We start from the raw sequence: 12,553 nt of genomic DNA on the forward strand, positions 1-12,553 counted from the left end.
AGAAAGATATCTCCCATGATGATCTTGCGGTGGCCAATTCCTTTCAATGATTGCGGTGGAACTTTTCCACTTGTCCTGATGTTGGGGGGCATACATCGTTTTTAAACCTTGCTCTCATTGTCAGCTGATTCTGGCTGCTTTTTCTGATGAGCTTTCATACTACACAAATTGTCTCTCCATTTCTTGTTAATGATGAAGCCTACTCCATTGACTCTTCCATTTTCTCTATCTCTGTAATAGGTGTCCACTTTTGGGCTCAATAAGACCATCCTTTTCTTAAGGCCAACAATAGCTCTTCAGTGCCTTAGACGTACATCATAAGTCATGAAGGGGGGGGGAGACCCTGGAAACCCTTATGACATATGCTGTACGTCATTGTTTTCTAGTGGGACTTTGCAGAACGGAATTGAAACCCTCCCCTTCTGCTTCCATCAACAGAAGCAGGACGCCATTGCGTGAGCAGTCACGTGATCGCTAGTGGGGCCCACGCATATGGCGGGAGCCGCCTGCACTGCAAGGGGTTAATCTCCCTTTATGGAGGGGAGGGGGAGGCTGGTCTTACAGTGCTGCTTCACTGGAGAGTCCCGTAGTGGCAGGTAGCCAGGTTAAGGTTTGAATGACGGGGATTCTTGGCACCCTCTGCCTTCATGCCGACTTCCTGAAAGCCACCTGGTCAAGGGACCATCCAGCCTCTGGCGAAGGAGGGCCGTTGCTTTTCGGTGTGTGCCATATTTTGGCGAGCTGAGGCCTTGCTTGCCATGCACCTACATTTGCATGTTGGCAAATACCTTTCCCTCTAACCTGGCACATTGTTGAAGCTTTCATAGTACGGTTGAACATACCAGCACAATACATCATCTTGGACACCCGTTGCCACTTTCCCGCCAGTTTGAAGTAGTGAGAGAAGGATATATTGAATATAGATATGTATTACTGCTCCTTTTTAACCAATAACCTGCATTATTCTCTTCTCTCTAGGCTGGTACACTCCTCCTAAAGAAGATGGGTAAACAGAACGCCCCTCAGACCAAGATTTAAACTTTCTTTTATATGTTTCCAGAACAGATCCAAGATTGCCCTTCCGATCCTCTGTACAGCATACGTTAGCTATTAGATAATAACTAGAATTATCGGACTTGTATCTTGGCCCACGTCTGCTTATCCAGACATGAGCAGCCAGCTGCCTTTACTGTTGACAAAATGGCCACTCCAAATATTTTAACGTCCTATTTAAATCAGGCGGTATAGCTTAGTTACACCCATTCCACTTTTATTAGACAATTGTAAATTGCTTTCACTTTTTTGTTTAATTTTTTTCCTGAAGTATACATTCTGCAAAATAACTTTATTTTTTTTTTTTATTTTATTTTATTTTTTTTGCGTTGTATAGTTTCATCCTAAGCCAAACATGAGTTTGATACTGTTTAAGAACCTTCAAAATGCAGTTTTAAGAAATGGTTTGCGTAGATAACTTTAGCTCTCCGATTTAAACAAATAAATAAAATAAAAATAAAAAGTTAAATACTATAAAAAATAAAAAAAAATACAAAACGGGCTGGGGGAAAAAAATAAACCTTTTTTTTTTTTTTGTAGCATTGCCAAATTTATGGTGTGGGAAGGAAGATGCATATGCTTATTAAGCCATTTAATTAATCTTCCACTTTGCGGTGTGCATTGAAGCTGTTTCAATAAGGGGATTTCTCTTTTTTTTGTTTTTTTCCTAACTTTGTTTTGATGGTGCGGTTCCACCGTGGACCAAAGAATTAACAGTGATTTTTTTAGTTTCAAACTCGGACGGTTGGCGCCTCTGATTCAGCTCTCCGGCATTGGAAGGATTTCTAAAAATAAGTGATGCACTGCGAGTGCGCCATTTGCATGTCACTACCCAGAATCCCTGGCTGCACTGTATGCTAAGCGGTAACGGGGAAAGCCAGGGTTGCAGACCTGCCTGCGACATGCGCCTGTGCTCACAACGTGGTATTCCTATGTGCTAAAAAAATAACATCGAACCAAGTATTTACTGCACACAATATTTTCATGACCATGTCAAACTGGGGGATGTTATTTGCCAGTCTTGTTTGCTCCATCCTAATCAGGTAATGGGTTTATTATTTTTTTTAATCAACACCTCCCATTATTAACAGGGACAGCAAATGAAGGAGCAAGGCCGTAAAACATCAAACATTTCAGATTGGTGTTTGCTGATATTGTAAGGACACAATTTGATGTAAAATACTTATACTTGGGCACTATTAATGCGTTTTTAAATCTTTAGAAAAGGTGTCAATGTCCCAGTTTAAACCTATTAAACATATCACTGGAATTTAATTCAATGTGGTCCTAAGTGGGGCAGGATCTTTAAGCAGAGAGGAAATATGACTTTTGCATTGCATTCTATGCCCCCCTCTCCTGTCTCTCCCTGGGCTATTTATAAAGGACCCTGGTTGGGCGTCACTATGAAACTTGAAGTAATTTTATTACTAAAACCTTTTCCTAGTGTTGCGTTTTATTAACGGGTTGTTGCAATTGTTCTATAAACGAATGGACTTCAAAAGTAATTGGCACATAATGAAGATGTCAAGTAGTCAAAGGTGTGTGACCTTTTCAATAAAGGTGGGGGGGGGGGGAAATGTCAAACTCGAGTTCTGGATGAATAAAATTGCCATAGATTTTGACCGTGCGGTGAACATATTAGATGCAGAATAATGGTTTCCAACACTCAAAGGTCTTCCCAGTTCTAATTTGATTCCCTTACCACTTTTTTTTTTGCTTCAGTTCACTCAGTTCTATAGAATGGATTTCCAGTTCCATTCTCCTTCCAACTTAAGTGAAATAGTGGCAGTGATGTGTTTAATGGGTTACATCTTGATGGTTGATATTGTTGTCTTTTTTTTTTTTTTTTTTAAACAAGTAATCGGACACGTAGAAGTATTTCTAGGTGCGACTCTTCTCTTTGGCTTTTCTTTAAAAAAATAAATGTACCCATTTGTAGGTTGTCCCTCTGATAAGGAAGGAAAGGGTATATCGGACATGCAGAACCTACAATAGGTGGCAGATGTGGGGGGGGATTACATCTGAGATCTATTATATAAGATTTGTAAGGCCTGCTAGATTTCCCAGCACTGTTTGAGCGCTGGCTTATGTCGGATGGACGTTGATGCCAACAATCGGTTGACTCCCTGCGAGTGACTGTACGTCCACGATAAGCAGCTCCGTTTGTTTAAATGCCCAGATCCTCAACCTCTTGGAAAATGTTCAGGTCCTTCGCCTTGCCAAGATTGACCCCATTAAGCATACCACCGTCATCCGTTCCTCGGTCTTGTGGCAGGCTGCCGCAAAAGACAAGCTCTGCAATGTGTTTCTGTACCCGCTGGCAGGAAAGTGGGTTCACTCCTCAAAAACTGATTTACATCCCCAAAAATATCAAATACATGTCAAGTCTTCCCAGTGGACCTCTTCTCTTTGTTTTTTTTTTCTTCTTCTTTAAGTTGTAGCTTCTGTTTGCTAGGGTTTTTTTTTTTTTTGTGGGGGGGGATGGAGGGGATATATTTAGTAAAATTGCCTCACCACCAATTTTCAGCCTTTGTAGAAAGTGAACATTTTCCATTGGGATTATTTGTACATATGTATGTTTGGGGCCTTTTTGTAGACGTTGATTCAGAGAGGCCCTGACAGAAAGGCAAGCACACATACAATTTCTTTATGGATGGCATAAAGCTAAAAACAATCTGACTGTGTTGTTGAATTCTTTGATTTTATTTTTTGGGGGGGGGGGGGTGTTTAGAAAGTTGACCAACGCACATTTGGCATGCTTTTTTTGTTTTTGTTTTTGAATTTTTCTTTTCATTGCAGATTTATTTGGCAATGTACAGTAATCTGTAAACTTGCATCAAGTTTCTGATTAAAGAACCATTTTAAGAAAATAACCTGTCTATTCTGAGTAATCAATTGTTTGTTTTTTTTCCCTGTGTCTTGAGTTTGAAATAAATAAATGTTTTGCTCTTCATATAAGAAATAAACAAAATAGTGAATATATTGAAACGGGCACGTTAGCCTGGTTTTGTGGCTTTTTTATAGTTGCTTTATAAATATCAATACAATTTTTATCATAACCACAACAGTAACGTATATGGAAAAATAACTCAAAATATATGTAATTTTGAATGAAATAAATTGTTGCAGAACCGAAACTAAATATATAGAGATAGAGATATTCTCATCAATAGCTCCTAGTTTGTGAACACATCATTTTTGTCACTTCCTGCATCATAGAAAATAGAGCAAAGCAAGAAAAACAAAAACAGTAAGGGCTATAGGCATGAATGACAGCCACAAAAATAGAACACAAGTGAGGTCCTCTGATGTGTTTCTTACCGTTTAGGCGCTTTATCAAAGAGCTTCCATGGTGAGAAACGCGTCAGTGGACCTAACGTCCGTGTTTGATTTTTGTGGCTGTCATACTATTAAATAATTGTTTTTATCCTTGCCTCTAGCCCTTACTATTTTGTTGCTGTGCTCTGCTTTCGCCTACCTATTGGAATTGAAGCACGCCCTCCGCAACCCAGGCGTTTTTGCATACTGCAATGTTTACCTGCGCTGTGAGAATCATCACATACGTTTGCCTGCAGCAGCATTTCTTCACCCCCTGCGAGTGTGGTTACAGTGTTCCACTCGCCATCTGCGGCTCAGCGGGAAGTGACACGCGCCCGACAAGTGGTGCTCTGTTGCTGTGGGGCTCGACTCTCGGGCGGTCGGGTCATCTGTCTTTCCCCACTGTTTCCATCTTCTACAAGGACATCACACCATTCTCTTCCCCCCCCCCCCCCCCTCATGTCAGATGGTGATTGTGCAAAACAAAGAACAATATATTCGGCGCCTGATATTAAAGTCCTGGTACAGTATAGCTAATGCTATACATATGTAATATACAAGCGTTGGATGTTAGTTGAAGACCAAAGTCCTGGTTACGTCAAACGGGTTTCAGGACAGATGAACTCCCAATGCATGAAATGAGAGGGGAAAAAAAAAGATAAAACAGCATAATACTGTTGGATGTATCAGCACTAAAAATGCTGGAAGAAAGCCTCAGAGATAGGTGAAAATGAAGGTAAGTGACAAAAGGGGAAAGTACATTTATTAAAAGTTAATATATCAAACAACATAAAATATGCAATTTGAACAACAGATAATGCAATGTGAAGATCCAATGATGGTCTGCTGCAAAAAACCTGGAGCCCTACTTGATGTAGGTAGGATATGCGCAGTGGATATATTAGGAGAATATCCTCTCATCTGTGGCAGATCAGCCCGATGGTCCCCGCGATGTGTCGCGTCTCAGACCAGCTGATGGTGGCGAGTTGTTATACACGAGGATGGAGCTGGAAAGTGCCTGAATCTCCTGCTGCCTCCTGTCATTTCCACAGGCTCCCCTCCGATCTCGCAGGGTTGGGTTGGAGCTGGCTCAGGAAATAATCAGTTGTTACATAAGCAGTTGTTTTTCATTAACATTTATACCTAAGTGGATTCATTCAGATACACCCACTGTTTGTAGCACCGAATTAGGGGTCTTTCCCAACTTTTTCTAACTTCCCGCATCATATTGCAAAACCAGTAATCACATTGAGACACACAAAGGTTTAATGCCGCGCCCTACCACTGTAATGCTAAATAAACGTCAATAACTTGAGACCACACATAACGTTGGAAGAAAAAGGCCACAGCTTTATTTTAACAGCCTTTGTTAAAAAAAACCCAGCCTGCATGATGTTACTGAATGGGATGGGGGGGGTCAAATCCACGCCCAGCCAGCAATTTTTCCGCGCTGCCTCCCCCCGCCCGCTGTAAGCCCCACAAAGGGATTGGGCTGCATTCCACGCTTCTAGTGTCGGCTTAGGCCGAGCCCTGAAGCTGGCGTCCAGCCTTCTCCAGCGTTGATTGATTGGAATCCCCGGCTGCAGTGGGCACAGTGTCTGCTATTATTATCATCGTTTATTTGGAAAGTGCCAACATATCCCGGAGCGCGGTACAATTGGGTGCAGAGTAATGTATAGTACATAAACCATTACATACAGATGAAGACAAACATGCAGAAAGGGGTAAGGAGGGCTCTGTTCCTGAGAGCGTACAGTCTACAGGGAATGAGGGACAATGTTGAAACAAGAATGTAAGTTGGCTGCTCATTGTAGGAGAGCGTAGCTCAGGTTGGAGTGTGACGCCGCCTGACCGCTGATTCCATTAAGGTTGGGGGATGTTACATAGTGTCATGATAATGTCATGAGTTATTATGTATTTTAATCCATCTGGTGCTTCAGGGGTTAATGTTGCAAAAATGTTGGGTTTATGATAGGTCAAGACATTTTCTGGATCTGCTTGGCTTCAAAGAGAACTTAATTGGGAGGCCTATCATGGATAGCCCACTAAAAGTGACACGTGGGGTTTAGAGGGTCGTAAATGCTAACCAGATACTATTCTGTGAACCTCAAAGAAGCCACAACATTCGTGAATAATTACTGTTGGATTCCAGAGAGAGGTGGCACACACGTTATGCTATTGTTGAAAGACTTTATTAAAAATTAGAATATCATGTGACGTCGTCTGCTGTGCATGCTAAAAATTACATGTGTGTATCCGTGGCAAAGAATGGCATGTAATGATTACAGTCACGAGGTCTAACAGGTATTAAGGGACAGATATTAATTTGTCGCTCAAATTTAGGGTTAAGACGGTTATGATTAGTCTCGTTGCATCCGTCATAAGCGCCCAAATCTATAAATGTGACTCGCGTGTGTAAGTATTACATAGGGCAGGGGAGAGCAACCTATTCCCCTTGCCTGCTCTCCCCCCCTGCTCGCTCCCTTCCCCTCCTGGCTCGGCTCTGGTGAAAAACGATGCAGTGGGGTCATGTGATGTTATGTTGCCATGGCAACGCGACGTCACATGACCCCCCTGGTGTCATTAAGCCCCGGTTGCCATGGTGATGCGTCGCCCGACACAAAGATAAGTGAAGTTACAGAGGCCTCATGCGGTCCCCCAGCATTTAATTTAAATGACTGGGGAAGCGCAGAGCCTCTGTAACTGCTGCGACCCCCCCCAGAAATTCTTACGCACCCCTGACATAGGGAAGTGAAGAGTACGGTTATATAATGAGGCACAATTCAAACGTCTTTGGAAGGAGTTTTTTTTGCTGTCGTAAAACCATCGTTTTCAGAGCAGATTTACGACAGGAGTGGGTTTATGTTGATTCAATGGGGAGAAGATAGTACTTAAGAGCTAGCAAGGGATTATGATAATCCGATTTCAACACAGGTATGTTTGGAGCAAACACGAGTCTCAATTCTGCGCCAGTGACCTCTCTGGAAAAAACCTTTGACATAGGGCAGGGGTCGTGAAATCGCGGTTCGCGAGCCACTTGCGGCTCTTTGGGCAAGTCCGTGCGGCTCTCCCCAAAGTATTTGAAATTGAGGGGCAGGCGCGATGCGGGAGCAAAATGGCGGCGATTCCCCTGCGGTCCCGGCACGCGCATGCGCAGGTCCCCAAACGTGGTATGGAGGGGGAAGTACAAGCTCTTCCTGCGGCGGCCCCTCCCCTCCCGCTCCCAACGTGGGTTGGAGGGGGAAGTACCAGCTCTTCTTGCTGCGGCCCCCCCTCCCCCCCGCTCCCAACGTGGGACAGAGGGGGAAGTACCAGCTCTTCTTGCAGCGGCCTCTCCCCCCCCCCCCCCGCTCCCAACGTGGGACGGAGGGGGGAGTACCAGGTAATCCTGCGGCCTGCTTCCCCCCGCGGCCAGCTTCCCGCGCTCCCCCCGAGCCCACCTCCCGTGCCCACCTCCCTTGCCCCCCCCCCCACCCGAGCGCACCTCCCGTGCCCCCCGAGCCCACCTCCCGCACCCCCAAGCGGTAGCTATTGGCTGTGTAATAGGACGCCCCTGCATGATCCAGCAACCTATCCTGTACCGCAGACCCACTTCCTGGTTGCCTCCCATTGGTGGGAGGTCTTATAAATATGTTCTCAGTGCTCCCAATCATTGCCGAGCATAACCTCTGTTTGTGTGACGCTGCACTCTGTCTGCCTGAACCCTGCTGCCTGACCCGGTCTGGATACTACTTTGTGATACTCTTCTGCACTGACCTTGGCTTTGGATACGACGACGCTGCTCTCTCCTGCACTGGACCTGGCTTTGGCTCCACGACTACTCTACGCTCTCCAACCCTGACTGGCTACGTACCCCTGACTGGCTACGTATGCTGCTCTATACTCCAAGACCCGGCAAGTACCTTATTTACACTGTCTTTTGTTACCCTGACCCAGCCTGCCCGACTATCCTACACTCTAGACGCGCCCTCGCGGTTATGGATGGCGTTCTATACAATTCCCTACCCGCGGTCGCGCCTCGTTTGTGGTGAGCTGCGCGTTACAGTATGTAAGGAGACGGCCGAGTCAGAGAACCAAACAATTTTGTGGCTTGAGTCGAAGAAGCGAGGGCGGACTTTTCAAAGTTCCTCTGTTCCAAATAGCAGAGCAACCGGCTTTGTTTTGAAGCTAAGGAAGTCTGCCCTGCAGAGACTAAGGGCTCATGCAGTAAGCAGCGATAAGCCACTTATCGACCACTTATCGGCCAAAATGCCTGCTCCGATTCAGTAAGCGTTGATCAGCGGGCAATAAGTGCCTGAATCACCCCAAAAAACTTTTGAACAAAATCAAATCGCTGACTGAGCGGCAATAAGCCACTTATCGACGCTTTTCAGAATGTTCATAAACACGTGCGATTCTAGTAGCCGCGAGTATGTTATCGCCGCCTATCGCGGCCCTTGAATGGTGATTTTCTCCCCAAATCCAAACGCCAGAAAGAGTTGGCAGATTGGTGGGGAGAAGCGTCGATAAGCAGCGACACTTAGAAAAATGATTGATGCCGGGGGTCTCCGGAGCTGATACCCATTAATACCTGCACCGGAGACCCCCGGCATGCATCCCCTGCATGAAAAATGCATTTACAGCCACTTCATTACATTAGCGGCTAACCGCTAAGGCAGTGAAGGGGTTAACCACCCGTGCCAGGCTTATTATGGGTAGCGGGGGTGGGTGAAGGGGGTATTTGGCCCTTAGTGGGTGTTTAGGCCTTGCAGGGGGGTTGCGGGTGGACTTAACCCTTTCATTACCTTAGCGGTTAATACCGCTAAGGTAATGAAGGGGTTAACCCTCCCGCTACCCACCCGCAAGGCCTAAACACCCATCTTTGGGGCACCCCCTTCACCCACCCCCACTACCCACGCTAAAAACAATACACACAACACAGCCCCAAAACCCACCTCCTAGGCCACAATAAACATAGCAATATTTAATAAACATCAATACTCCCACCCCCCCGTGCCCCCCATAATGTAAAATCATTATTTATTTTTTTACATACAGGCTTAATACCCCAGGCCTACGGTAGTCCCCGGTGGGCCTGACGGGTGTCCGCAGGCCCCACAGTGCACCAGAGGGGGGTGCCCACAGGGTCTGGGGGTCTCTGGGTGGTCTCCGCTAGGCGCTGTGGGCCTCCAAGTAGTCCCCGCGGATCACCGTGGGCCGCAATGGGGTCCACGGGTGGGCCCGTGGGTGTCTGGGGTTCCCCGGGTCATCCCCACAGGTATCTGAGGGCCCTTGGGTGTATCCCACGGAGGTCTGGGGGCCCTCAGGTGGTCCTTGCGGGTCCGCGGGGCCCCCACAGCTGTGGGGCCCCCAGTTCTTACCCGCAGGTGTCCCCCGTGGGTCCGCAGATGGTACCTGTGGGCGTCCAGGGGTCCTCAGGTGGTCTCCATAGGTCCCCGCAGACCTAAGGTACCAACACTGTATGTTAACAAATAAACATGGCCTACATTTCAATCAATCCCCCCCCCCCTCACCACCAAACACACAGTACAGAAATGGTCAAAATAACTATCCAGATATGGATAATAGATTATTTGCCCATTATTAAACACTGCATTAACCAGCATAAATAAAGTAAATAATAATGTCCCCTAACCCCTTAGCGGTCATTAAGGGGTTAACCCATCCTGCCCCGTTACCCACCCGGGAGGCCTAAGCACCCACCCCAGACCCACTATACCCACCCTGTACCCATTGAGTAGTATAGTGCTACATCATACCCATATAATAATATGGGCATGATAAGCCACTATAGCACTCAATGGGCACACTAATCAAAATAAATTCATGCTCCAAACACACAATAATAAAACATTACAAAACTAAAAAAAAACACAATTCACTAAACAAAAACACTAGCCAGCTAATCCAATTAATACAAGCAATAACCAGATCAACAATGAATTAATGAAACCAGTAACCAATCAAAACAATTAATAAATACAAAAGCAATTAATTAATTGTACCAGTAACCAAACCAATTAATTAATACAACAGCCATGAATTAATTGTACCAGTAACCAAACCAATTAATTAATACAACAGCCATGAATTAATTGAAACATTAACCGACAAAGAAATGAATTATTTAAAAAAATCTGAATAACCAAAAGGGGACGAGTAAAGCTATCTGGCCTCATCCACATCCTACATGGGGCCCTGGTTCCAGAACAGTAAAAACTGAGACTGTGTGCTTTGGGGTCAGCACATAGAAGCTGCTACTTACACAGCCCTTATGCCAGACAAGCTGCAGGACACAGCTTCCAGGGAAATCAGGTACTGCACAAGCAAGCAGCTTTACACAGTACACAGAGAGCAGCAAGCTCTATATGGGCACTCCCAAGATGAGATTCATGTTTGTGGTTTGGGTTGCGTTTCGCTAGTAAGTTAGCAGAACACCCCACAAAGTAATCATTGAATGCATTTGTAATGACAGTGGGGTTTATCAGAGTAATATCCCCCATAGTGATATTACTTGGTTGTTGATGGTTAGAAGGCTGGAATATATTGTTGATAACCTTTCAGAAGTTTGCTGGGTTTGATGTATTCTGGTGGAGATTGTCAGAGTAATATTGTGCTTTTGCGTGCCTTGTTTGCCTTGTGCACATGTTTCGCAGGCATCTGTAGTGATTGAGATCCTTGGTAGTGCCAGTTACTTTGTAGCTTTTCCACAAGGCATCCCTGAACTGGTAGAGTGCTGTCCTGGAACAGGATTGTTCTTTTCTGTTGCCCCCTTTGCAGATTTGCCTGCTAGCCCTTTATATTTCAGTTGCATGTTTTCCCTGCTCTTAAAACTGACAGTGCCTGTGTAATCGATACATTATTGTTACACATTCCTTTCTATTCACTGCCAGTAGCTGTTGCCTTGCCAACCTCTTTTTTTTTTTTTTTAAGTGTATCAATTAAACTTTTAATTTTATTATTAAAAAATATGTATGTTTGGGACGTAACAACGACGATTAACGGACGACAATTAAAATGTTAAAAATGGAGAATGGCGTGTGAGTGCACACGCGCCTCCAGCCAAGTGTGCCACCGGTGCCAGTCTGTCCCAGTAGACAACATCACAACACCCACAAATAAGGCCCAGCACAGAGAACTCCCCCGGAAACAAAAGCGGGCAGAACAGAGCCCCACCACCAACAACCCTGCCACCACAAACAACCCTGCCACCACCAACAACCCTGCCACCACCAACAACCCTGCCACCACCAACAACCCTGCCACCACCAACAACCCTGCCACCACCAACAACCCTGCCACCACCAACAACCCTGCCACCACCAACAACCCTGCCACCACTTAGTCAACTAAACTGTAAACTTAGATCTGTTTAGTGGTGGGAGGCAAAAGAGACAAATTGCCTGCCCACTATTCTGGGTCACTAGGTGCATAAATAGGAACACGATTCCAGTACCTTTAACCATACACAGTAACAGTTAATTGTACTATACAACCATCTGCTACCAAATAGCAACATAATTGCCAGCGGTGGGACTCCGCTCCAATCTCCATCCACCCCCGCCCCAGAAGAGCTATCCCCGCGCCAAGCCCTACCCGCGGGTACCACGACAGCATCCACCAAGACAGACCGACACCAACAACACACCAAACCGAAAGCACACACACACCCACACTCCGCTCTCGGACTTTTTTTTTTTTCCCAAACGGTTTTTATTAGGCATATTCATTTATACATACATTGGGTTACGTTACATTTCTGGCCTAATACAAATAGGTTTTCCTTGTTCGGTTAGGGTGGGGGGGGGGAGAAAGCACACTCAGGGCCACTTTATGGTCCATGAGGTGTAGAGAAAGAGAGAAAAAGTATGGTGAGAGAGAGGGGGGAGGGGGGGGGGAGAGAGTGGTCATCCCTCCCCTCGTCCGGCCGCTCTGCTTTTATCTCCTCCAACCCATAACTGTTTCTGTTATGGTGCAAGGGATTCTATTCTGAGTCTTTCTAGTGAATTATCCAGGGTTCCCAGATTTGATAAAAACCCTTCGGTAGATCGTTTTAGAAAAGCCGTAAGTTTTTCCATCCTCATTACCTCATTGAGTCTATTTTTCACCTGTTGTTTTGTGGGGGGCGCTGTCTTCTTCCAGGAGTATGCTACCGAGCATAGGTCCGATGCCAGAGGGTAGC

At 45.5% G+C, this 12,553-nt stretch overlaps 1 protein-coding gene and 1 long non-coding RNA gene across 7 annotated transcripts in view; one reads left to right on the forward strand and one right to left on the reverse strand.

Moving 5' to 3' along the window:
• The window catches only part of UBE2Q2 (ubiquitin conjugating enzyme E2 Q2), a 37,583-nt gene extending 33,657 nt beyond the window's left edge, over positions 1–3,926 (forward strand). For all 6 annotated transcript variants that reach the window (XM_075576052.1, XM_075576051.1, XM_075576055.1 and 3 more), the window contains one exon: positions 979–3,926. In XM_075576052.1, coding sequence (XP_075432167.1) covers positions 979–1,010 — 32 coding nt within the window. In that variant the 3' untranslated portion in view covers positions 1,011–3,926. The remainder of the gene's footprint in view (positions 1–978) is intronic.
• LOC142469126 (uncharacterized) overlaps positions 1–12,553 on the reverse strand; it is a 194,493-nt gene that overhangs the window by 22,668 nt on the left and 159,272 nt on the right. The gene's annotated exons all lie outside the window — the stretch shown is intronic.

This window comes from Ascaphus truei, chromosome 18 (genome assembly GCF_040206685.1).
Source record: "Ascaphus truei isolate aAscTru1 chromosome 18, aAscTru1.hap1, whole genome shotgun sequence".
In the NCBI taxonomy this organism is placed as follows: Eukaryota; Metazoa; Chordata; class Amphibia; order Anura; family Ascaphidae; genus Ascaphus; species Ascaphus truei.